This window comes from Rhipicephalus sanguineus, chromosome 2, assembly GCF_013339695.2.
Source record: "Rhipicephalus sanguineus isolate Rsan-2018 chromosome 2, BIME_Rsan_1.4, whole genome shotgun sequence".
Classification (NCBI taxonomy): domain Eukaryota; kingdom Metazoa; phylum Arthropoda; class Arachnida; order Ixodida; family Ixodidae; genus Rhipicephalus; species Rhipicephalus sanguineus.
This window is the reverse complement of record NC_051177.1, coordinates 29304816-29332022: the sequence shown is the minus strand read 5'-3', so window position 1 is coordinate 29332022 and position 27207 is coordinate 29304816. Positions and strand designations below refer to the sequence as shown.

At 47.7% G+C, this 27207-nt stretch overlaps 2 protein-coding genes across 2 annotated transcripts in view; both read left to right on the top strand.

The window, feature by feature from the left end:
* Positions 1-9582, top strand: part of LOC119381512 (uncharacterized) — a 44968-nt gene extending 35386 nt beyond the window's left edge. Inside the window, exons 15-18 of the mRNA XM_049412799.1 lie at positions 4724-4836; positions 5179-5437; positions 6236-6426; positions 8864-9582. Coding sequence (XP_049268756.1) covers positions 4724-4836; positions 5179-5437; positions 6236-6426; positions 8864-9042 — 742 coding nt within the window. The 3' untranslated portion in view covers positions 9043-9582. The remainder of the gene's footprint in view (positions 1-4723; positions 4837-5178; positions 5438-6235; positions 6427-8863) is intronic.
* Positions 9583-11580: 1998 nt separating this feature from the next.
* LOC119382624 (cytochrome P450 18a1) overlaps positions 11581-27207 on the top strand; it is a 31609-nt gene continuing 15982 nt past the window's right edge. The window contains exons 1-4 of the mRNA XM_049412798.1: positions 11581-11759; positions 13767-13891; positions 14020-14126; positions 24981-25282. Of these exons, the coding sequence (XP_049268755.1) occupies positions 11581-11759; positions 13767-13891; positions 14020-14126; positions 24981-25282 (713 nt within the window). The remainder of the gene's footprint in view (positions 11760-13766; positions 13892-14019; positions 14127-24980; positions 25283-27207) is intronic.

The following is a 27207-nucleotide window of genomic DNA, read 5'->3' as shown; positions in this document are numbered from 1 at the left end:
ACATTTACAAACTCCTGGACGCGCTTCCTTGAGTTGATGATGATGATGATGATGATGTAGGTTGCCGGCGGACCTAGCCTTGCGAGATTTGCAGCCAATTCCCTCGCCCGGTTTCCTGCTTTCAGATTATGTTTAAATAATGTCCTTTTTAAAGCGAAGCGCGGGCAGGATACCAAGAAGTCGCGCGTACCGCGACGCAACAGTGCACATGGCGGTGGCCTATGAGATATCCTGCGTACAGTGTTGTGCTGGACTCCCATATCACCACACCACACTCCAACATAAATGTCACTCATCACCAGTCACATGCGAGGTCGTTCAAGTTTAAAAATAACGCCATATAAGTGTAGGAATGTTGACAAATAAAAAAAGTTGGGAAGGGGCGAAGCATGTAGGGAAGGTTGTTTCAGCTCGAATAAAGTGAAACCTGGGGAGGGGCGAAGCATGCAGTGTGCGCCGGTGTTTCTCACAACAAAATTGCTGCTAATGGGCAATAAAAGACGGAAGAAGAAGAAGAACGATCTGACTGAGGTAGTTCGCCACATTGTTTTGAGAGAGATTTCTTTGATGAGGCACTAGTGGTGCCAAGCCTGAAACCGGGCATGTAGGGAAGGGTGCTTCAGCTCCACTAACGTCGTCAGCTATTTGTTAGGCTAACTGGCGAGTAAAGCGCCATCATTACCATCACTTTGCCGATATGTTTCAAGAAGTGGTGTTTCAAACACACGACTTTACCGTAGCGATCCAAGTTTGTGTCTGGTTTAAGATAAACTTGAGCGCCTAGGTAAATTTCGTCAGGGATTCTGACACCGCTGCTAAGCCAGACATAATGTTTTAGGCAGTAACGACGAAACTTTAACTCATAATATGCATAGCGTGGACCGGTGGCGAGTAGTGGGTTTTAACCAATTTTTGTGGCACATACCCGTTTATGATAGACAGTGACTATACGACATGACACGCCGCCGTGACGATGACATGACATGCCAACAAGCTAAGACCCTAAGGTGCTTCGCCTCTAAAACTTCAAAGTAGGCGCGACACCTTCTTCCTGAATGTCCAGTGGCCACGCGGAAAAATGATATCATTTACACTGTCGTGTTGCGAGCCTAAGCGTTGGAATGCTTCAAGTTCACTGCACTAATGTTCGATATCACCACAGGTCTTGAAAGCCGGGCACAATGGCGTCGCGGAAAGTCTGATCTTGTGGAGCTATGCTGGTGTAGGCGCTGATCCCGTGCAATTTTGATGCAACAGATAGGCCTCTGCCTTTTGTCACACATGGCTGGTGAGGTGTCAACCATGAAAAATGGAAACACCTGTTGACAGCTTCTCTTAAAAGACGTTGATGTGCTCTAGGAGCCTTCTTTGGCCTATGTTTCAAAGCATTCCGGGCAAGTCTGTCAGCCGCATCATTAACCACTATACTGACATGCGATGGAATCCATTGAAACTTTATATTAAGCCCAACGCTGTGCAGGCCTTTAAGGATATATGCAGCGATCTTTGAGTGCACTTCTCCAAGACCAGTGCACGCTTTAATAGTTGCAGAGCGGGCTTACTGTCTGAAAGTAACACGATTTGCCTGCTCTTTACAAGACTTTAGTTTCTACAGGGCTGCCTGAATTGCCACACTTTCACATGCTCTCGACGAATCGATGCAGCCCAGGATGAGCATTCCTCAGACGCCTTCGGCGACGTACAACTTCGATAAGACCTACCTTGGTCACATGAGAATACAGATTGCCAACTGAAAATTCCTCGTATACACAGCAAGCGCTCAACACCCATAGCAGAAGCACGTTCTTTGGTGTTTGAATACATTGAAGAAAAGTACGCCGACCACCTGAAAGTTTTCATCGACGGGTCAGTTGACATCGAGCGCGGAGCAACCGCTGCAGCGTTCGTGATCCCATCCATCAAGGTGTCCTGGGCTGCGCTTCCTTGACATTTTTTTCGCTTCACTTGCTCATAACTTGCCACCTACTCTACTGCACAGTTGAGAAGGTGGCAAGTTATGCACGCATGCAGTCCAGCGCTTCATTCTATATCTGAGTGATGGTGCCCTGAATGTATGGACGTGAGATCGCGGCAAATTCACGGCGCAAAGTTTTACAAACGCTTGAGAATCGCCATCCATTGCAGGGCACACTTCCACAAATAGGCGACGAGCATTAATGTAGACGTATATACCATTCGCCTTATCTCTATCTGTGTGCGTTTCGCAACAGGCAGCCTGCAAGGTATTTGCACTGATGACGGATGCGTAATGCAAAGTATGTTCAGTAGCAAAAACACAAATGAAGATAAAAAAGAATATCTATCAGAAGGGTCTTTCCGAAAAGCGTGATGCACGAAGGAATGTTTCTAGTTACCAGTTCAGTGCATATTAGGCGAATAAATACAGGAACTGGTATAGATAGCTTGCACTAATGTCGCTGAAACCACCATGTTGGCGCACTGCACGTTAAGACGCAAGGTTTGTGACGTCGCGTTATGCTATGATTGCATCACTTCTAAGTTCTTTCGTTGTTGACGCAAAGACGCCAATAACACTGTGGCCGCATCTTTATCATATTGAAGCATGTTAAGCGCAATGTGATTATGCTGTCATCAAAGCCGCCATGTTGGTGAAAAAGTACGTTATTTATGAAGCTGCGTCCATGACGTCACGTGCAAGCTATCTATAGCTTGTTTTAACCTGTATAAAGCGGATGCCTCAGAACTGTGTTTAATATTCCTAAAGAGCGCCGTCGCGCGCTTATTGCTAAGACAAGACCTAAGTCTAAGTCCTGTTTCGACAAAGCATAGAGCATACAATGCTTGTTTCGTGCAAGACAGTTACATTATCAGAGCACAGGAAATGACATAACGCAGCATGGCTTATGGCGAAAATATGACATGCTACTCATGTTGCACTGAACTGTACTTACATGTCCATGTTCGGTTAGAGTTCAAAACGGATTTTATTGGTCGCTTCACATTTTAATGCACTGCTTTTCCTATGTGCACAATGGCAACGACCCCTCTTTTAATGCCGTAGTACAGGTAAACATCTGCTTTTACTCGTATTTCGCAGCCTTTTGTAGCGAGGAATAAAACAGCTGGCGGTGCTTTTTTTCGTGTATAGATATATGACACACATACCGCGTCTTATTCGCAGTACTACGTAAACCCATCATGGTGCACATGCGTACTAATTTCGCGCTGCTGCGATAACCTTACGGCCACAGTCACGTCATCTATTGTAAAAGAGCGTCATGGAATTTTCAAGCAACATATGTGGCCGTTATTATTCATTTCACTTGTATGAGAAATCAAGAGGAACGAAAAAAATATATATGTATGTTGGGCGGGGCTTTCTTATTCCCAACTATTTTACTACTTCTTGCGCGAAAAATGCTTAGACAAAGGACGAAACAGACACGGACATGCGCACACGTGTCTCTTTCGTCCTTTGTCTAAGAATGTTTTCGCGCAAGAAGTAGTAGGGCATGGAGTACCAACTATAGCTCGAACCCACACCTTGTTAAGCAAATATTTCACTTTTATGGGGCGACAGACTTACAAAACCCTGTCAGTCGGAAGTGCAGTCGCACTTTTTATTTGTATATAAGAGCAAATTTCACTATTTCGGAATCAATAATTTCTGAGCTTCAGGCGTTCATTCAAAGGGGAAGCGGAATCTCAAGTAACCCACAGCACTCCCTACCGAAACTTCATAGCGCATTCCTATATAAAGTAGTGATATCACTGTGTCTTGTTTGGTACCGTGCATTCATGACTGCACAGATTTTTTTAGGTGCCAGGCATAAAAAACAATTTTGTTCATTTAAAGGAGTCATAACACCCAATTTTCTATCATAATCTGTGTTATGTGGGTTATTCCTTGTGCGTTCACAAGCAGGCTGGCGAAATTTTAGCGCATTTGGTCGATCTCTTAATTTATAGTGGATGGATGGATGCAAAACTTTACTGAAAATGCGGATGTGCGCGACTCAGTGTGCAGCGGGCCGCTCCCACGTTGGGACAGTCAGGACAAGCCCGACCGCCGCATGGTGGGCCCTCCGGACAGCCCATAGTTGAGCCCCGGAATCGAGGCTCTTGATAGCAGATAGCCACTTGTCCCGATTGATTTGGTACATTGAATATTTTTATAAACACGCGAACGGTATGAGAGTCGGGCAACACGGACGCACTCGCGAGCCGTGATGTAACAAGCTGCATCCATGCGAGCGCCTGCATTCCAGCGAACGATTTCATGTCGGGGTCAGCTGCACATGCAGTCGAGCAATCTCAGCTTTCTTCAGCAATTGGACTTGAAAGTCAACGATTTGCAGCGACTGCAACTTTGGTAGAAGACGACGGCTGCGCTCCGCGCAGCACATGACGTCACACACGCCATGGCAAAATGGCGGTCGCCGGCGGTGGGCTGCATTTATAGCTGGCGACTTTAGGGCTCATTTCGCACTGAAATTTTCTTTTACAGTCCATTTTTCACATATTCACAGGTACAATAGATCCCCTACTTCCATTTCTCGCTGAAAACCGCAAATGGTTGGGAGACCGTGTTACGGCCCCCTTAACAAAGCGTGTCCCTAACACAGAGACATGGATATGCAGAGACATATTTCTTTAACCATAGCCGCCAATCTACGTAGGAAATATTGCACATAACAAGTTCTTTGAAAACAATTAACAAGTATTTTTTTTTTATTTTCAGAAATGTGGTTAAAGAGCATGAAGAAAATATGGACCAGTACGCAGGGACAGATTTCATTGACGGATACCTGAGGAAGATCAAGGAAAACATGGGAACCGATTCTCATTATACGAGTGAGGTTACTCTTTGAGGCTAGTTGGTTGAACATAGCTATCAGAAGAGGGAAAGTCAGCACGCATACATAGAAGAATTAGTAGAGACAAGGCATGTGCCTTCTGTCTGTATACCTCATCCGTGTATGTGTGTTAAATGGCACACCCTTCAGGTGTAACTGCACGATAAGTTTTCATATGTTGCATAATACAGCTATATTTTAGTGGCCATATGCCGTAATGGACAGCGATGTCTCTTCGCGCCTACCAAGGTCATTGCGCGTTTTACCCAGCAATATGGCAACCGGAAATTTGTTGTTGGCTTGTGTGTGTTGGTGTCTGATGTGAAATGTTGGCTTGCAGTGGAATATTTGGAAGGCAATGCGATCAACTTCTACGGTCCATCAACCAATCCTGTGCGAACTGTGATCTTGTGGATGTTGTACGTTGCTGCCAGTGACCCCGATGGCCAGCAGGCACGCATACAGCGAGAAATCGATGCGGCCGTGGGCCGCCGGAGGTTGCCGGAGTGGAAGGACCGCCTAAAGATGCCATACACTATGGCATCCGTTTTGGAGACGCTGCGCTGGAGGACTTCGTCGCCTTTCAGTATGCACAGGGTGTAAGTTTGCGAGCGCAGCCTCAACTGGACCTTTTAGGGAAATTAGGAGCAGGGTTGTCGCAAATTTCAGCCGATAAGCATAATATTTCATCGAGGAAAAGACTGATTGCTCATTCATTATCCCCATGTATACATCCTGTGCGAGAGCTCAGAATTCAGAGACATAGGCTACATTAGGGGGGCCAAGACTCACCGCAGAGCAGAGGGGTGCCCCCACCTCCCCTCTGCGCACGCCTATGTTCAGGGGAGTAAAGGAATGTCGCTTTAGAGCATTATGTCATTAACTATAGTGAACCCCATTCACATGACACCTCCTCATCCCAACTTTCGCCACGTGTATGCAAGCGTATTTGCATTGTACTGCTTCTAAGCGATGCGGATGAAATTTGGAGGTTAAGGAATAACCAACGAGCGCTAAAATGAAATATGCTATGCACGTACAGCGACGTACCGGCAATGGTACAGCGATTAAAGTGCTCGGCTGCTGACCCAAAGGTCGCGGATTCGATCCTGGCCGCAGAGGTCGCATTTCGGGAGAGGCGAAATGCTAGAGGCACGTGTAGTGTGTGATGTGAGTGCGCGTTAAAGAACACCAGATGGTCGAAATTTCCGGAGCCCTCCACTACGGTGTGCCTCGTAATGATATCGTAGTTTTGGCGCGTAATACTTCAGATATTTAGCAAGTACCCGTTTTCAAGAACGTTTACCACACTTTCATGTACCGTCTTAATATACTCGTCCATCATGAATCCATCGCAAAATGCCTACTTTATACATGGCTATATCTTCATTTTACAGGGCGGGGCGGGACACAGTAATCGGCGGATATCACGTTCCTGCTGGTACTTTTGTCGTGCCGAACATGTGGAGCCTCAACAACGATTCGGAAATTTGGCGCAACCCGTCGGAGTTCGACCCCAGACGCTTTCTTAATGCCGATTGCACAGAGGTGGACGAGAAACCATTGGCGTTTATTCCTTTCAGTCTGGGTAAGGACACAAGTGCACAAGCACTGGCTAGTGCGCTAACAGTGGCTCCTGAAATATTTGTCGCCTATATTGTGAGCGCGAAAACCGAAATAGAAGCCGATATCGAAACGACGTGGTTTACTCGATGAGTGAGTGGGTCAGTGTTCTTATGTTTTGGTTAACATGAAAATTAGGAGACAATAAACTACCGAGTGCAAACAGATACAGACGAAGCTCAAATGTAAGGACTGAGCAACAATCTTGCAGCTCTATGTATCGACAAAGCCTAAAAACATAGTAATAACTTCTAAAAAAATAGCGCTAATTTACACACGGACAAGGGAAGAACACACGAAGACGGGCGATCAAGACAGGAGTTATAGCAATCAGCCCCCCCCCCCCCCCCTACTACCGAATGTTCCTTGCGCACAGTTGATTGAGTGCATACTTCTCTTAGGCTAGGACCGACAGCAAGCTCACGAGTGTTCAAGGAAGATTTTTTTTCACAGTTACAATAGAATGGACGTTAGAATAAGATATAGTGCACCTATCGGCAGATGGAATACGGCTTGAAGTGATGTTGCTGAGGCCTCATAGACCGAAAAAAGATGGTTGATCTCTCCGTCACAGGAATCGGAATAACACGAAAGTAAAGCGTGCCCTTACAGAAGTAACTGAATATTTACTGTACATTGATATAAGAGAGTTTGTACAATGTATATTGATGTCTGGCAGCTATAGCATCGTTTAACGTGGATGCACCCACTTTGATGATTGGTGGTACATCTCCATCCCGACGACTGACGTTCATGTTGAATGGTTAAACAAACCCTTGTGGTAGCTGTAGTAGTTAACGGTGCAAGCGTAATCAGAGGACGAGGTAGTGATAGCCAGAAGAGCGTCGCATATTGGACGCAGAACTTAGTCACCACCCCGCGGCATGTTAAAATGTGATTGAATGCCGCGGCCGGACTAGAGGGAAACGCAAAGCGCGTCGTGCCGCCCCGGTAGCCCGGACGCGATTTTTCTCGGGGCGAGCGCGTGAGCGGGGAACGAGGTGTTAAGGCCTAACCACACGTATGCTTTGCAGCGTGCCAGCGCGTGACATTTTGACGCGGCGCCAAGCCCTCTCCCTCTGGAGAGAGAGGGCGCACAGCTTCGCGTAGTTGCGCGCACTCTCTCCCCATAGGGAGCGAGCGCGACGCCGAGTGAAAATGTCACGCGCTGACACGCTGCGACGCGTACATGTGGTCAGGCCTTTACACCTAGGTGAGGTAGGCGCGCGTCTCACGGCTATTTTCGGTTTGGATTAGCTTGATGCTGTGAGCGAGGTCAACACTTTTGTAACGCTTGGAATACGATCGCCACCTTGCGGTGTGTTAACAAAATTGAACTTCTATTGAAAACGCGCCGAATGGGAAGAACGTGTAACGCGTTACAGATGCTAATCGCGGAGGCCACAGTAATGACGAATTACTTTACTTTACCGGCCCCAGAGGGCAACACCACCCCGCCGATCGGAAGAGCGGCGGATATAAAAGGCGCGTTTGTAGAGCCTCTAGAGTCTGTATTTCTGTTTCTTCTGTAAACTGCCGTCTATGTGATGTGCCGGAAACAATAGAACATTGCTTTGTTAGCTGCAAAGACGCTATTCTGTTCTGGGATGTCCTTCAGAGAGCACTGAAGAAAAGTTTTGTCATTAATTCTGACACCATACGTTATCTTATACCAACATCGCTTGATGAAGTGCCATATGATATGTTCTTCCTCATGGGTATGCATAGCTTATGGAAGACACGTATGCAGGACCGTAACGCAGAACCCACCATTTCTTCAGACATGCACTTCATTCGCATGACTATTCAGCTAAAGGACATTTATGACGACCTGGACTTTAGACCTGACTGGTACCCCCTCTTGGTGAGGTGCTCGGCCTCACCATCTTTCCAGTATAACACGATGTGAAAAACTCTCACTGTTCTACTGCACGTTGTGTTAGCCATCGAGTGTGCCCTTAGGAACGCTTGAGCGCTTATTGTCGCTATGTGATTGTACTTCTGTTTGCTTTATTTGTGCTCTTATTGTGCACTGTAATACTCGGTTTGATAAATACCATGAAAGAAGAAAGAAAGTGACCGTGGCGCAGTGGATAGCGTGCCCGGCATCTGTCGAGCGGTCGTGGGTTCGATGCCCGTTAACGGAACTTTTTTTCTTTGCCATCTGATCGTGAAAATTTTTTCGACGTCATTTGCGTGACGGAAATACGTCACTAAAGTCATGGTGGACCCCGGCATAAAACAATTTCGTGTTAAAAAACTATAACATCACCTTTTTTTACTTTGGCGATAATATACTCCCATGTTGTAATATATAGACGTACGACATAAAACTCCAAGACAATGCTTATATTTTGCGACGCCACCACTGATTTCGTCTTCATTATTTGCATGTTTTGCAGGAAAGCGAGCGTGCCCTGGTGAGACCCTGGCTCTTATGGAAGTCTTTCTGTACGTCACCACCGTTCTCCAGAAGTTCAAGATCTATCCTCAAGAAGGAAAGACCGTCTCCCTCGACATTGAACCAGCTCTGCTCATGGTCGTCGACGATACGCAGGCGCTCCGCTTCGTTGAACGATAACTCATAATGTGACAGCAGATAAGAGACAGAGACTTATACAGGTCTCAAGGGCTTACTCGAATATCAAGTGGAAGAGCTGTCGACAGCTACATAGCAAGCTATCCTAATTATCTACATCGAGGTTCTCTGTTATCATCTTATATTAAGAATAGCGGGTTCCAGTCGCTGGCCTAAATTGTTCAAGAAATCAGCAGAACGTGCTGCTCACTGCAGTACGTGTGGTTAGAGGACAAGATTTTGATGGGTCTTAGATGCCTCATCAAAAGCGAAAAGTGACCATCGGTGCTGGCGTCAACACCAATGATGCAAACAATTATCACCACGTGATGACGTCACCCAATAACGCCATCATGACATCACAGGTCACCAAAATTTGTGACGTCATCATGACTTCACATGAGACCTTGCAGAATAAATATCTCTGGCTCTTACCAAGTTGATTTTATAAACCTCAGCAGCCGCGTTCGGCGCGCGGCTCTTGTGATTCTGCGTGACTGTATAAGTAGTGAAGCCTTCTGGGAAAGAAATAAACTGTTACCAAGGCAGCACTCCGTCGTCTCTTCTGACCCGTGTAGCGCTCTTGCGACGCTACCACTGTTTAAGCAACTTTGTAAAAGAAGGTCATCCAAGCAAACGGTTGACCTAATCGTCTAGGAAAAGCTAGTGGTCGAGTGTTTAAGCCAGCAGAACGCGATGCTAACGTGAGTATTTATAGCTTTCATACACGCAGTTACCTCATTCGCACACTCACGCAACAGCAGGCGTTTTTTTCTTCTGTCAATAACACAGTTTGCTTTCCTGATAAGACAGCTCTGGTATTGTCTTATGTCCAACACAATCCGTCCCTTATTGCAGGCAATTTCCGCATGACGACAAGTTTCGCTTCAAATTGGGAAAATATACTTGCCTTAATGGGCAAAAAAAAAAGAAACGTAACAAGTAAGGAATGCTGATTCTGCTCACCGCTCACTGTATTACGAAGCGGAGTAGTACAGGGCCGCAGGAGAGAACCTACAACCTAAATCTAGGACGAAGAGCTTCTGTCTCCGGCATGGAGTTTCGTGGCCAGCATGACTGGCTCCCACATGTAAGTTATATTCCCGCTCATGTGCGTATATCTTATAAAGTGTTATCAAAGTACAATCTGGGGTATTCACCTCAAGTGTTCGGTTACCTTTAGTCCTGGTTATTACATTTCCTCCCAGTTGTGTTCTTAGATTCTGCCCTAATTGCTCGTCCACCACACGTTACGCCCCATTAATCGTGAGTACAAAGTGAGAAACTGACTACACAACCATGAGTGGCCGCGATCGTTCATAAAGTATCTGAATCGAAAGCACTTTGCTACAGGAGTTGTTCCCGTCTGTAACAATACGCCTCTTCTGGAAACATCACCTATTATTGTATGAGTAGGAGCAATTTTGTCTGTCTGTCGCAGTGTTTTCTACTACCGCCTCACTGTCTAATGCCAAATGCATGGATAAATGTGAATGTGGTTGCAACAAAGGCTGAATACGGCCTTAGACAGTCTCTTTAAGATACTGTGCACGCGTCAGATTTAGCTTAAAATGGTCTAACTCTTTACGCTTATTTCCCGTAATGAAGTCAGGATTATGTGAACTTAAACCAACTTCTCTCCTATTTGGCTGTGTAGGTCCGTATAGCAGTTTTAAAACGAAGCGATCAGCACTGATGCCCGTGGCAGGGATTTGCAGCATGCAGGTCACAGCTGTGTAAAAAAAAGTACGCAAATTTTGTGAGCATCAATAAAAGCCGAAGGAGTGGCAGGAATCGGTCATGAAGTTTGCTCGTAAGTGTCACTCGTTTCTGGTACATTATGTTTCAGCTAACTTTTTACGAATGAGGTCACATATCGTCAAAATTCAGGTTTGTTCCTTCGCAGTCTTCCATGGGAGATGTCATCAATCTACGACTGCATGATGTTCACTTTTTTTTTGTCTGTGTACGTTGGCGTTAAATGGATCAGTGTCCTAGCGTTGCGCCAAAAAACACCGAACACACCGCGAATTTCTTCCTGTTATGATAGAAAACCATCAGTTTTCATTTGTCCTGCCATACTTGAGGTGATAGTGTTCAATCGTTTAAACGATCAGAGGTGACTCGTCTTGGAAATAGCGCGTCCAGTAGAGATTAACCCATGCTACCCCCCCCCCTCCCCACATATACACATTTTAATTACTCCAGCCCATTCTGACGTGTTCCCCGTAAAAAAATGCTTGCTGCTTTCTGTGTTTTCAGTGTCCACGATGTGGATTTCATTGTAAGCTTATTATCTGTGACTGCGCTGTCTTGTCTAACATTGAGTTTCTTTTTCTTCTCAAACATTTTCTCGTCTTTGAATAATACACATATGTTCTGCCTCTTGTCGGAACTCTTAAAGTTTACAGAATAGTTCAGTTTGTTCGTTTCTCTTCGGCAGCTTCTGCTAAGTTGTCGTCTTCAAGCCTAATAATGATAACGATTATACCTTCAGGTCTTCACTTGGGAAACAGTCTGCTTGGTCTCGGTGTTGTGCCCATGGCGCTCACAACTGTCCTGCGTATCATGCGATCGCCAGCGGAACGCCACCGAGACGATTCCAAGCGTCTACCTCCAGGACCAAAGGGTGTACCAATACTCGGCTACATTCCCTTCATGTGGAAACCGTTTCATATCATTTTCCATGAGCTCAGCAAACAGCACGGACCGATTGTTAGGCAGGTGTCTCTAAGTAGGCTTAATGCAACATTAGCTCCTCGTTTGCAACGTGTTCTAAAAAGACGCATTTCGAACATTTAATATTGTTATTAGCAAAACCAACGTTAGCGCTCTGTACGACATTTTAAAATCTACTGTTCAAATTGCCTCTCAACCAACCTAGCGTGTTATTTCTTGGATAAAAATTGGGGGACGCTTAAGCTTCGCCTTTAAGAGTTGAACGCGATAGCGATATCCTGCCCCTAGTGCGCACTTCGAACACTACGAGTGTTTAACAGAATGCGCGCACTAAGGTGTGCGCCTTATGTAATGGGTAGTATGCTTTAAACCAGAAGCAATTATGCACGAGAAGCTATTTCGAAGTTGCGATGCACCCACTACGTGGTCTTAAGAGAATACGCGCAGAAATGTGTGTGCCTCTTGTAATGGGTGGCTGTTTTTAAACCACCAAGTCGTTATGATGTTGACATGGTGTGACGCCCGATGGCAATGTACGCTTGTACCACGCAATATTACTGCAATATTACATCTCGTACTGTCACACCCGTATAGAGGACGCGTATTTTTGGGAAGCATGAACGCTACTTACAGTGCAGCTCCAGGCAGAGGCGTGGCTGTGTGGTAGAACAGCTGCTTGCCACGCAGACGGCCTGGGTTCGATTCTCACTCGGACCAAACATTTTTATTATTTATTTTATTTGCAGCTTTTTCGATTTTTCGGTCACGGACAAGATGATGATTTTTCGCTCACAACCAACGGCGCCAACGCCGACGGCGGAATTTCTGCGATACGAGCTCTTTAACGCTATCGCGTTAAAACAGTACACCGTTATGTAGCACAGTACGTGTTATACCGGTGTCGCACGGGAACTTTCGATCGCGATCAGGGCCGACCCGGATTAGGCTCGATCCGGATCAACTGCTGCTACACGGCCACTTGTAATCGCGATCAGGCGCAACGGAGATCAAGACAATCGCGATCGTGTCAGTCAATCTGCCGATTTGACTGACGTCTGCGCGAAGCTCGATACGTATTAGTTTGGACCGCGTAGCAGCGAGCATTGTTGATCGCGATCACGAAATGCGATCCGGATTGGCCTTGATCGTGATCAAAAGTGCCCATGTGACACCGGTATTGTATAAATGCGTAGTACATCGCATGTAGTCTGTTAGGCCAAGCACGACCGTATGTACAGTCGGCTTCAAAAGCTTAAAAACCACGAGACACAAGACAAAGATGAATATTCCCGCTGCTTGGGCAGGGTGCCTTGGATGAAGGTTTCCGGCCTGTTCTAAAACACGCTAGCAACACGTACAGTCCCCGAAGAAAAAGATTAACACAAGCGAACGTTCCGGCCAATGGCCGCTTGTGCTAATCTTTTTTCTGTGGAGACCGTACTGTGCAGTTCGACCGAATACAAGCACAAATTTCTGCGAAATTTGTAGTTTTCTCGGACCTAGCGGTCTCTAACCTTTTGGCGTCAACTGTACATTATGTGTCTTTTAGTCCTTCGCCCAAAAGGTTTTTTTGGCGCTTTTCGGTGGTGAAATGTATGTACTGTCCGGTACACATATGTATGTACTTCAGCGTACGTATATCGGCGCATATAGTGACTTTTTGTTTGCAATTACCTTCCTGAAAACTATTCTTGAGGCGATTAATTTTCTGATATGTACTGACACCATGTTTCTAAGGACTGTCGCTGTTTTTAAGGGTAGATCATTGAAACTAAGATGCCCCGCAAGTGAACAGCGGCAAATCATGTCCGCTTGCTGCTCTGAGGAAGATCTGTCCTCTAAAAAAAATTTGTTATATGTGTCTCACTGCATATGAACAACCACAGTTATCAAAGTAGGTATTAGTGGTACGCCTTATGTGAGAGAGGTAACTTTTCGTGACTACGGGCCGAAGCCGGTGATAAAGAAAAGCACTGGGAACGTTGTTGTTTCTTCTTGCTACATATCATCGTCTGCTACAAAACATTCTAAAAGCGTGACATTCGCAGGCTTCGCCTTGGCTGCAAGGATGTAGTCGTGCTAAACGACGTGGAGTCCATCCGGGAAGGACTGTCAAATCCCGACTTGCTCTACAGGCCAGACGATTTCATCTTTCGTTACCTAGGATTCACAGGTTAACTAGCTCTCAATGCTTTTGCATTTTTGTGCATTCATTTTCTTGCCCATTCGCGCTATGAAGCGCGTTTACAACTCGCCGCTCTTTGTGAATGCACTAACTTAATCATCCGTTGTTTTCGACAGGTGTTTTAGCTCTCAATGGAGAACCATGGCAAGTGAACAGAAGGTTCACTTTTCATGTGCTCAGAAATCATGGATTTGCGAAGAAACCCATGGAGGAACATATTCAAGTAAGGAACTGCGATTCCCCATACCCGATAAACTAATATAGTGTTTATTAACGTTGCTGGCTAAGTACATGTTGATAATTTATTTGATAACATTTCACCGATTACTACGCCACTTCTAGACAAATTAACTACGGCATTCAACTATCCTGCAGTTTGATTTATTATTGGTGCCAGTGATTGAACGTGAAACAAAACAATAACAAATCCAAATTTGTGCGTTTTGCCAACTGAGCTATTCCATTTGGATTTAGAATATTCGAAATTCGTTAACTCACACAAATACATCTATGTACCGACCTTGTATAGCTTATTTTGTAAAGCTCACATTGGCTACATGAGTGCCATTACCCGGTCGTATATTAGTTACCTGCACAGAACTTTTCCTCAGAATCTGTTTCTATAAAATTGGCTTTTCATAAAGGGTTGTCTTAAATGCCGCAGCTATATGAAATATTGGTCTCGTAAAGCTGCTTCATATGTGAAAAAAAAATATCACAGTTCAATTGAAGCAGTGAAGTGGTTCCATTCATCAGTACTACAGGTACGCGGAGTGTAGGAATTAAAGGGACCCTGAAACGGTTTTGCCGATTTTGTACGAACACATTGGGCTGGTAGAGCACGTCGTAAGGATCATTTACAGACCGATTTAAGGTATGGGCGTAAACTGTGTCATTTTATTACAAGGCATTAAAGCTGCGAATCGCCACCGATCACAGCGGCTCAGCTGTGATCCCCGCCTACTTCCAGTGCGTGTCGCATTGTAAGCGCGACGTCACGCAGGTGGCCGATCTGAGTGGATATGTCCAGTCCACATCACTGAACCTCCTGTGGGCAACGAGCGTCGTCTGCCTGTGTTACAACGTGCTCTGTGTTGACGTGAGCTGAGCGACAGTGTTTATCTCGAGGTTTCTTTTCTTGGACAAAATGAATTGCCCTAGCCGTGTTGTGTACCACATACCTAGCAATTGCTGACTTGTAGCTGCGACATCGTGCAATCTTTGTGAGGCATCTGGCGATCGGAATCCCTTCAGCTCGTCGCTGCGATGAGCGTCGCGCTTTCGCTATCCGCTCAACGCCACGATCCACATGTCTGCGGCGGTAACTTCACCCCTGAAGACACAACCACATTGCCAGGGTTTACGCGTATCGGTGATCGTTATCGATTTTTTTTTTTTGTTTGTCCGCATGCTTTTGCAGGTTGTAGCCGCACAGCAGAATAAAATGAGATCGACTGGTAGTGTGGCGGCACCTGTCGGAGCAAATATAAATATATGACGGACGAAGTGCAATTTGTTTCTTAGGTTTTCAGTTAGTGTAATAAAATTTATTTAAAAGGTCACAGACGGGCACACTAACATCGCAAAACAAGGTCAGGAAAACCAGGGGTCAACTTCGTGGCTAAGACAATAACGTGACGAATACAATTGAAGAGAACGTTACGGATGGTGTGGCTTTGACTTCACTCAAGCATGTTCTTTAGCGAAGGACGACGCCATAGATTATATAAGAAACATGTATATTCGAGTCTATGTCGTTGTACACACATGTTGTACATCCAAAAAAGAGAGAAGTTCAGCGGGAAATGGAGGCTTGAAGTGATAAAAAAAATCACAGCATATCCACGGAGTGAATGATGATGAGTGGGCGAAGCTGCGGAGGTTCATCGGTAAATCGTGAATCTTCCGTGAATTCTGCCCAGTACATCATCACCGACGTGAGATCGGGCGCGTTTATACTAAAGGTTCGATGAGAGTTATGACGACTTGCAGCTCACTTTAATTTTACAGGTACGCTGTGAATTTTCATTGTTTAGAAAACCATTGCTTTAGAAAACATCTGGCGTCTTTCGTTAAGCAGCTGGCGCCTTTTCGTTTTGCTTTAGAAACATCTGGCGTCTTTTCGTTTTTATTTTAGAAAACATCTGGCGTCTTTCGTTGGTTTATTTCATCAATCAACGGCGTTTTGAACAAAATTTTTATTGTTTAACCACGCACAGGAGAAATCTCACCAGGCACTAACTTGGAGGTAAACAATGGCTGCTAATGGGAATGAGAGACAGAAGTCGGCTTTTAGCTAACACTTACACTTCTACTTCTACTAACGTTTCCTACTGGAACGTGCCAATGGCTGCTAATGGGGAATGAGAGACAGAAGAATTCGGCTTTTAGTTAACGCGCACGCTGCGAATTTTTTATTGTTCAACAACGCACAGGAGAAATCTCCCACCGGCACCACCTTGAAGGTCAAGATCTGGTACTAGCGTTAAGACTTGGTTACGCACTACGACGGGGACGAACGGGTGCCACTTTAAGGACCTTCGCCCCTAAAACATGGCTGATCCCTCTGTCATAGAAATCAGTATAACACGAAAGAGAAACTTGTCTTCACAGACGTAGTTGAGCGTCTGTTGTGCATTCTTTCGCCCCAAGCGCGAAAGAATGGAGGCTACAGCAACAAGTTGTAATGTCGCGCGAAGAACGGCAAGCAGCTCGAAACTTGCAACGCGCTGCTCAAGCAGAAAGGACGCACGGAACGACCATACACAGGATGAGCGGGAACTGTCACTGCTGTAACTTATTTCTGTGTGAGCAGCGCGCTTCTTTCGCAAAAGCGGCCGCTGCGGTGAGCGAAGTGACCTTCGTGCTCTCAGCGCAAGCTTGTGGTGAGAGCACAAGACGTACAAACCACCGCCATCACGAGATAAGCGCTCGTGCGAGCGAACACGCCCCATAGAGCGGCGCGCTCATCCGCGTGGGGCGACGACCTTTAAAGCGCGCTCTTCGAGCCCTTCACTAGTGATAACGAAGACACGCTGATGTACCACCGATCTCTGTGTACCGCCACTGGCAAATGATGTATATAAATAGCTCGCCGTTAGCATAGCAAAGAACGTGTCGTCTGTGGCCGAATCGTTTCGCTCCGCGTGCTGCGGATCGACGGGCCGTAAGTTCGACTCCCGGTGATGGAACTTTTTCTCTAGCTTTGTCTTCGCCATATGTTAGTCTTTATATTTTACAACGTCATATTCGTGACGGAAATACGTCAGTGGAGCTGTGGTGGACCCCGGCATAAAACACTTTCGTGTTAAAAAAGTTGGCTGTGCTTTAGGTCTTTTAAACGTAGTTATCACGAACGAAGAATACGTTTGCTTGGTTTCGCAAAGTCTACGCACACAGGCGGTGGCTACAGTAGTTTCGATCATGGCACAATTCCGTGCTTGGCAAGCTTCTCTATAACGTGCTTATCTGGCCTCCCTTAGCTCCGGTGTTCCAGCAGGCAACTTTGTCTTTGCTTGAGATTTCGCAGCCTGCCGTCTAGCTGCATCTACTATACTGTTCAACCTGGGGCTTGCGCAGAAGCGAAAGCACAGACGGCCTCATCCGGCGCGCTATCCATGACGAGATTGAATGACTAAGCCAGGGGATGTTACTCCGGATACCTCCCATAGGACGCCTTAATTCATGACGTCACCGTTGGCAGCGCCAAACGTCCCTTCAGTTACTACCTGGGCGGCTGGGATTCAGAAACATAAGCTGTAGAAATGACGGCGCACACGGTATGCGTCGTCATGGCAACACTAACACCAGCCACGCCTCGCACCTCCTCTCCTAGCTCTCCCGCGCGCGCCGTTTTTTAAATGCTAAGCATTTCTTAGCGAACCTTTGACACTTTGAACGTTTCCATCCATCCATCCATCCATCCATCCATCCATCCATCCATCCATCCATCCATCCATCCGTCCATCCATCCGTCCGTCCGTCCGTCCGTCCGTCCGTCCGTCCGTCCGTCCGTCCGTCCATCCATCCATCCATCCATCCATCTATCTATCTATCTATCTATCTATCTAGCCACCTACGTCTGGTTGTACTCAGGACCGCCCCCTTAGCTTGGTGTAGACCAAAATTGGCATGGGAGGGTAAGAGGACTTGACGAATATGACTGTCGTGTCATGACATGAATAACGTGAAAATCCTGTCGCGTACGTCGTCAAATCCTTTCCATCGGACACGTGTGGCACATGCCCGTTTACCACGGGCCGCGGTGTACGGGTATGCGCCACAGGTGATTGACAGGTTATATCTACCCAGGAACGGCGAGAACAGACATTGATAACTTAAATGCGAGAGCGTTAAGAAAAACCGACATCGGAGTGTTGACCCGACCCTGGTTTGCGTTGCGCAAGGACAGCGCCGAGGCCTACACCGCTGGCGTCCGTGTGTACCTCCGTCGGGGCCGTAGGGTCGTAGTGGCGTAGTATGGGAGGAGACGTTAACAAACGACGGAGCTTTGCGAACGCGTCGTCACACTCGCACGACCACGAATTTAGGGGTCCGTTATTTCCAAGGAGCTTCGTCAGCGGCGATATGATGGTGGCAAAGTTTTGTATGAAGCGTCGAAAGTATGAACACAGTCCGACATAACTTCGCAGTTCTTTGACGGACGTTGGTTTGGGAAATTCGGCCACGGCCCGAAGCTTGGCCGGATCGGAAAGGATTCCGTCCTTGGACACGACGTAGCCGAGGACTGTCAGCTGCCGTGCCGCAAATCGGCGCTTATTCAGATTCTGTTGGAGGCCGGCGTTGCTCAAACGTGTCAAAACATTCCGCAGACGTTGGAGATGCGTGGAGAAGTCCGGAGCGAAGACGACGACCGAACGGCATGACGTTGAACTCGTACAAGCCGTCGGGCGCGACAAAGGCTGTCTTCGGTCGAGCGTCATGAGCCATGGGTACTTGCCAGTACCCCGAGCGCAAATCGAGAGATGAAAAGGATTCTGCTCCTTGGAGGCTGTCAATCGCGTCGTCGATTCGCGGCAGTGGATAAACATCCTTGCGGGTGACCTTGTTGAGCCGTCGGTAGTCCACACAGAACCGCACAGAACCGTCCTTCTTCGCAACGAGAACAACAGGAGACGCCCATGGGCTGTCGGAGGGCCGAATTACATCGCGTCAAAGCATATCGTCCACTTGCTCATTAATTACCCGGCGTTCTGTGGGAGACACGCGATATGGACGTTGCCGCAGTGGTGGTTGGGCGCCAGTGTCGATGCGATGCGTAACAGCGGATGTGCGGCCGAGGGATGTTTGCCCGACATCGAAAGAATGACGAAATTCATCCAACAAGCAGAGAAGCTGGGAACGCTGGACCGACGTAAGTTTGTCAGCCATGGAGGAACCAAATACCTCAGTGGGTGACGAATCAGACGTGGAAACAGCACTGATGGTACGGGAACTGGTACAGTGCGAGTCATCGGGTGCGTACAGAAGTTGTGCGCCTTCAACGGGTTCCACTTTGCCGAGACATTCCCCTCGAACCAACGTAACAATGCACGGGGATGGGTTGGTAACAAAAATAGCGGTGCTGCCCTGAGTGACTCGCACGGTCGCGAAAGGTACCAGCAACCCTTTCCTAGTGTAGACGCGGGCAGATGGCGAAAGGAGTGCAATGGTGTCGGAGAGACCGGCACAGTAGACTGACACAGCCGTTGACGAGTTTGGAGGCACTTTCGTATCGTCTTTGACGAGGATCTTGCTCACTGCCGATGGACTGTCTGTCGGCGTCAAATGTGAGAACGGTGAGAGTTCGATTTCAGCTGGTGCGCAACGAATTACGGCGTCGTGGCGGGAGAGGAAAACCCATCCCAGGATGACGTCGTGAGAGCATGCCGCAATTATGATGAACTCGACGTCGTACAGAACGTCTTGAATAACGACGCGAGCAGTGCATACTGCTGTAGGATGAATACTCTGGGAGCTCGCGGTACGGAGGGACATCCCAGAAAGTGGCGTCATCACTTTTCGAAGTAAGCGACAAAGTTTTGCGTCCATAACGGATACAGCGGCTCCAGTATCGATAAGGGCCGATGCGCGAACACCGTCCACAAACACGTCGATTATATTCGATGGACTTCGCTGAGGGCTTTCACAGTTCGATAGCGTCGCAGCCCTCGCCTCCTGGACTGCGACGACTAGTTTTCCTGCTCTGGCGCGACCGAACGTGGCCGCATGGGTGACAGTGAGCGACGTCGTGGAGACGGAGAGCGGCGAGTACCTGGAGGTGGGCGTGACGTCGGCGACGTAGGTGGAGGTGGGTCGTAGAATGCACGGCTTGACTGGCTGGTGACAGGTGACGCGACTTGAGGCGGCTGCACGCGTTGACAATAACGTGCCACGTGACCGGCGTAACCGCAAGCAAAGCAGATGGGCCGGTTGTCGGGGGTGCGCCATCGGTTCGCCGGGGTAGGTCCCGCCCTTGTCGTAGGACGCGATTGACGGGTCGGCTGCTGAAATGACTGCATGGTGGGCTGCAGTCGGGGCCGAGGGATGGCGTCAGCATATGTAGCCGGCACACCCGCTTCAAAGAACGGAGGTCTAGCGGCGGCTTCGGCGTAACTCATTGGGGCAGCCGCAGGAATTACTTGGGGCGTCCTGGCGACAACTTGAGCGTAACTCTGGGGCGCAGGAGCCGGAGGTTGCGGGTGGTTCTCAGGCATGACCTCCGCAATTTCCTGCTCAATCGCTCGGCGGAGAGGAGGAAGAAGGGTGGTCGACGGCTGTTGAACGTGCGGCGGGTGGGCAAAGGCGAGGAGGGAGAACTGGCGTGCAATTTCCTCGCGCACGAATGACTTGACTTCTGCCAGCAACGCGGCCTGGTCAGATATTGCCGCCAAGCCAGCAAGCTCTGCATCGCGTGACAGGGAGCGACGGGTCGTCGAACGCTGCCGGCGGAGCTCCTCGTAGCTCTGGCACAGCGTTATGACATCGGCCACTGTGCCAGGGTTTTTGGCGAGCAGCATGGTGAAGGCATCATCGTGAATGCCTTTCATTACGTTCCGGATCTTGTCAGACTCAGACATGGTTCCGTTGGCCTTCTTACACAAGTCGAGGACATCTTCGATATAACTTGTGAAAGATTCACCGGCCTGCTGAGCTCGTTCGCGTAAGCGCTGTTCTGCTTGTAGCTTACGAACTGCTGGGCGGCCAAAAACGCCGATGACGGCGGTCGTGAAATCGGACCAAGTCGCAAAATCGGACGCGTGGTTGTTGTGCCACAAGCTAGCTACGCCCGCGAGGTAGAATACCAAGTTGGTTAACTTGCCTTCTTCGTCCCATTTGTTGGGGATGCTGACACGCTCGTAAAGTGCGAGCCAGTCCTCCACGTCGGTGCTATCGGAGCCAGTGAAGATAGTGGATCACGTATACGGGACACCGGGACATGGGCTCGTTGCGAGAGGAGGCGTTTGCTGGGCGGCGTCTTGAGGCATGGTAGATGGCAGGGTACGGGATCGAAGCTCCAGGGGCATTGAATGGGAGCAGAGCACTCTCCACCAAATTGTTAGGGTGTTTAATAGACGGCACTCAACGACACTGTGTAATGGCGACAGTCACGGCAAGGCACGAACCCCTGCGCGAGCGGCGTCCTTTCACAAGCAACCAAAGGACGACCCACTAGAAGGCGCTGGAGAGGGGAACCCATTACTATGTTCCAAGGCTTCTCTACAGAAGGAATTAAAATTAGGATCCCAGCAGGAATCGAACCCAAGCATTCTGCGTGGCACTCCGGTATTCTACCACAGAGCCACGCCAGGTCTATAAACTGGTTTGGAAAAACGGTCTATGCAGGCGTATTGTCGGTGCAACGACAAATGAGGTTGTGGTGCTGGCTATCTAATTTTGCAAGAAGGCAATAAACACTACATGATACTACTACGATACAGGCGTCATATCAGATTAACGTCGGTGGTTCCAGCGTTGGCTCCGCTTTTATAGCAGTGTAATAAACATTGCATTTGTATTCCTATGATTCAGAAGCTATATAATTTATACCCCGGAGGAATACATTAACGAAAGCTACGTATGATATTCCCATCATCGCACCGTGAAGTGCACTTAGTCCGCAAGAACGACGCAGTGTCCTCTTCATTTCTTACGAGGCTGGGCGATGGCGTCATGCTGAGGATGATGCCAGATTGGTTGTCAGCCGCTCCGTAGACTAGGCTACGTAAGCCACATACACCCAGGTAGTCTACCAATACGACAAGCGCCATCCACTGATGTTGGTCTACGTAGTACTATCCAGGTCTACCAGCCTCGACGGCCTATATCGACAGACAATTTGTCGACGAAATGACCGAGGCATCCACAATTCGCAACAGCTGTACTATACCTCATACTTCACTACACATGGACCCCTCGTCACCACGATCACGACCGGATCCTATACCAAGTCATGACCAGCTGCTGGTGCTCACTGATCAGGGTGATGATGCCCTTGTTCAAGAACTCTCAAGAACTTCTTCCACACATGCACACGGGTTCGTGAAACGTGCGTGCGTTCTCGGGACCCGTATAAGCACTACATATCAGCTTACCTCTTCTGGTGTTGGTAATACCCACGTTGCCGTGGCAGCGTTACCCAACTGTAAACAACTGGTTATATAATACATATGCGGCTCTTAAACATGCATGTGTGCGTATAAAATTATACAAATCTTTAGCGTCATTTTGTCGCGTTTCGCTCAGTAAAGAAATGACGCCACCTTCCCGCCGCATGCTTCGCATAACATCGACTCCCACGGTACGTGAGATCTGCCCACTTTTTTTATTTTTTTTTTTGTTTCGTTTGTGTGTGCGGCCCTTTCCAACTCCTTTTTTTCTGAACCCGCTCGCCCACCCGGCGTGCTGCGCCGTGCGGCGCGCCGGGCGCTTTTTTTTTTTTTTTTTTTTTTGCATCCGCTTGCGCGCGCTGAGCCACGCGTTCGTTGGGCGTTTGAATGTACGCAATTTGCAATCGTGCATTCCGCAAACAATGCTGTCGTGGAGCATGTGCCAGAATGCAAAAGAATGAATTGCCCTCAACACAAAATATCTTTGGTCTCATTTTATTGTCCTCGTTTCGGAAAATCAACATTTTCATCAAATGTGGTGCGATAAAGGCTGAGGAGATTAACGGAAGTGATTAACAGAATAACAGGAGATTAACATGCAGGTGTTCATGATCCCTAAACAACACGAAAGTTCCAGGCAAAGTTAAGAACTAAAGAGCAGTGGAATAAGAAACAGATCATAACACTAGGGCACATATTAAAAAACACAATTTTCATACTGACAAAAGTGCAGAAGAGCTTGGGATATATGCGCACGATATTGCATAAAATTATAACAAAAGTGAACATTCACTGCAATGCAAAAACAATGAAAGCAGTTGAAATACCTAAAAAGTAGAATAATAATTTAAAGATGAGTTTAAAGATGTCAAAATGAACTTCACATATAACACAAGTAATATTGGCCGCACTTTATTGACTACTAAAAGAACTTGTTGTTGGGCTAGTTGGTAGATCATTTCCAAAACTTAATTAGAGCGCAACCACACGACACATTCACACACCCACACACCCAGACATCAACCACGTACAGCGCTCTAACTATTGACTACATTTTCCAAAACCACTCATTTTTCGTATAACCGGTGAAAACACGGAGAAAAATGAACAGACGATATCGAAGAATCCATGGCATCTCTTCTTGAAATGCGCCGATTCTGCAATTCTTAAGCTTTTGTCTGGGCACACCGATCAGATGTGTGGCCTTCCGGAATACTTTAAAAAAAACGCTTCCACCCTGAAGAAAGGTGACAAGTTCCAATCAGATAAAGAGCGCCGTCGACTCTTTCAAAAGTGAACTCGTTTGTTAGTCTCAGAGCAGTACAAGTTTTCATATATCTGCCTAGAGCCTCAGAAACGCGGTTATATGCGATGGCGAGTAATTAACCGGAGACATATGCAAAGCACACATTCAAGCACGCGGTTCTATGAGAGTTGTAAACTTCTAACTATAGTTACGCCGCATGTGCTTCATGTCCGCTGCTTGTTCGTTTAACGATGTAAACGCAGCATCGTGACCTTTTCAAATCAGTCATTTTTGAAAACATTAACTTTAGCCCCACTGCAAAAAACAGCTACTCGGTATGGACGTGAATTCAATTTGACACAATGAAAACCGCGACTCAAAGGGCACGCTCACCTATCGTTCTTTTGGGGGCCGGCACATATATTCCGAGACTTGTTCTGGAAGTATTCGAGCAACAAAGCACGATGCACGAACAGCGCGAGTCACACAGTGCACAAGCACGCAGCGAGCGAGCACCATGAAATGGACGAACGACGACGGTTAACGCACGCCTTACCAACGTCAGGCACGAAACTTTCCAACGGATTTCAAAGTCGGCAGCGCCAGCAAGGCGGCGGAAAGCGCGCCTCCCGGAGGACAGGGAGTTGATCTGGTTGATCCCGCCTGAGAGGAGGTCGAAGAGCGTTGGGAGGAAAGAGACGAAACGCAGATTTTAACTCTGATCCCAGTTCATAGATGGCGCCTCAGTTTCATCTACCAGTCACGTGGGTTTCTTTCACTAGCCTGACTAAGCGCCGGTGAAGTAGCCATTGAACCTTCACCTGGTCACGTGGTACTGCAGCGGCGAGGCTACAAGTGATCGCAGCTGTGACGCCTCTCCGCAGCGGATCACGTGGCGTGACGTCACGCCTGACACACTTGGTGGCTCGGGCTCCGGCAGCTCAAGGTCACTGCGATGGGACGAATGATCTTGGGAGATATAGCGCAGTAGAGCTTTCGCTAAAAATAATTGAACCGATAACGTCGCTAGAGCCGAAGTTTTGACAGGTTGACTGGTCTTCGTCAGAACAGCAACACCAATCCATTTACGGAAATGTTGGCTCCAGAAACATTCCTGTTCAACGACTTTTCTTCACATGCTGTACATGTATGTCTTCGAATAATGAAATCTGACTTGGTCTCCAGCTAAAGCTTCCTTTTGTTCCTGTATCACCGTCTCTAGGAGGAGGTGCAGGACTTCATCAGCCACATATCGACAACCAACGGTAGGCCGACGCTGATAGGAGAGACGGTGGCGGCCAGTGTATTCAACAACATCTCGGGCTTGGTCTTTGGGAGACGGTACAACCGAAGTGATCCCGAAGGTTGTTTCATAGAAAACCTTCTCACCAACTTCCTTCGCAAGTCGAGCTTACTCTCCGTGGTGGATTTCCTGCCCGCGATTCGAGCCATCGCCGCGTACACTCCGAACACGAAAGCGAACATCACGTATAACCTCTTTAAGGACTTCACCAAGCTCGTGAGGTGAACGCGCGACGAGTCTCGCAAAGATCTAAGTTGAGTAACACTGCTGTCACATGTGCATTTTTCATCGCGATCAGGACCATTGCCGATCGGATTTTTTGATCACGTTCAATAATGGTCGCTGGTATACGGTCCAAATCAATCTGTATCGGGTTTGGTGCAGACGTTAGTCGAATCGCGATCTGGAAGCCAGATCACGATGCGCTGATCGCGATCGTTTCAATCCTGATCGGGCCTGATCGCGATTAAAAGTGACCATGTAGCAGCACCTTGTCTGGGTCTGGTCTTATCCGGATCAGCCCTGATCGTGATCGAGAGTGCCCGTGTGACACCGGTATAAAACGTGAGAGACCCTGAAAGGATGATCGCTCCTAGTTCTTGCTTTAGCTCATCGTGGTGTCCTAAGCACTGGAAAGCGTGTGCTCAGCACTAGGTCTGCAGCTGAATATGTCTGTTAATAAGACTTATGCCACAGTATAAAAATAGTTATTTTGAAAACCTTGTATGACCCTAAAAAATATGCGACCAGGGCATTGGAAGAGGACTCAAATCCGTGACGTCATATTAAATTACCGGCGCTGCCTTACGTCGAGTAACATATAAAAGATATTGCTCTTCATTCGTCCTAGCTTACTTTTTAATTTCTCGGTATAACCATAACGCCGGTACTTTAGTGTGACGTAAGAGCTTGAAAGATATTCTCGCATGCTTTGGCAGTGTTTGTACTCGGCCTTTACAATTACTTTTTCAAAGCGCTGCGCATACGAGCAGATCTGTCCTGCTTGAAAGACGCGAGTGAATCCATGTATGGTATAAAGAAAGAATGCGGCGTGCATACTAACCTAAAGCAACAACGCCGCCAGGGGTGGGCAAGTTGTAACAAATTCATTATTGTATTGCCCGAACACGAGACACGGGAAAGGAGAACAAGGACGCAGAGCTCGTTTTCTTGTCCCGTGTCTCGTGTTTGCGCTCAGTACCATAATGAATAAGCTAACGCCATATTCCCACGTACGTGACAGTAAGAGGCCTGGGCGGTTCTCCTTCTCCTGGGCACTCAAGACGTATTGACTGGGAAGCGTATCAGATATCAGTGGAGGACAAGTGCATGCACGAACCGCCGGAATCAATTGAAGAAGTGATTCGTAATGCGATGGAGACTTCCACGAAGATGTGCTTGAAAACATCGAGACGTACAGCACTCGACCAAGAGTTGGAGCAACTTCGAGCTATCCGCCGGCGTGCCGAAATACGATATAGACGCACGAAATCCATCTATGACCTCAGAGAATCCAGACGCATTCAGAAGAAAATCCAGCGTCGTATGCACAAACTACAGGAACAACCATGGAAGAGCTTCTGTGACTCGCTGGATCCCCGCAAGCCTTTGTCCCCCGTATGGAGGACTCTTCAAGGCATTCACTCACATCCGCAACAGCGTCATCCCTTCGCAGCGCTGGCACTACATCAACGTCGCTCACAGCTTGAGGTCTCTGGTGAATTTTGTGCCAAGATCGCTGGGGACGTCGCTATACCGACCGACCTGTTACCACATGACGTTCCGGTTGCACGAGATCAGCAAATGGAGGTTCCATTCTCTATGGAAGAACTTCATGCAGCACTGAACACGTGCAGGCGCTCGTCGTCCCCAGGTCCAGATGGAGTGACCTATGCTGCCTTACGTCACCTGGGTCCGAAGGCACAACGCTGTCTCCTGGACATATTCAATCAATCTTGGCATGATGGCGAAGTCCCCGACGAGTGGAAGTGTAGCCGACTGGTGCCTTTGTTGAAGCCCGGAAAGTCTCCGCTGAATTTGGCATCATACCGGCCCATCGCACTAGCAAGCTGCATCGGCAAGGTCATGGAGAGGATGCTGCTGACACGCATGGAATGGTACCTCGAACATTATAACATCTATCCTG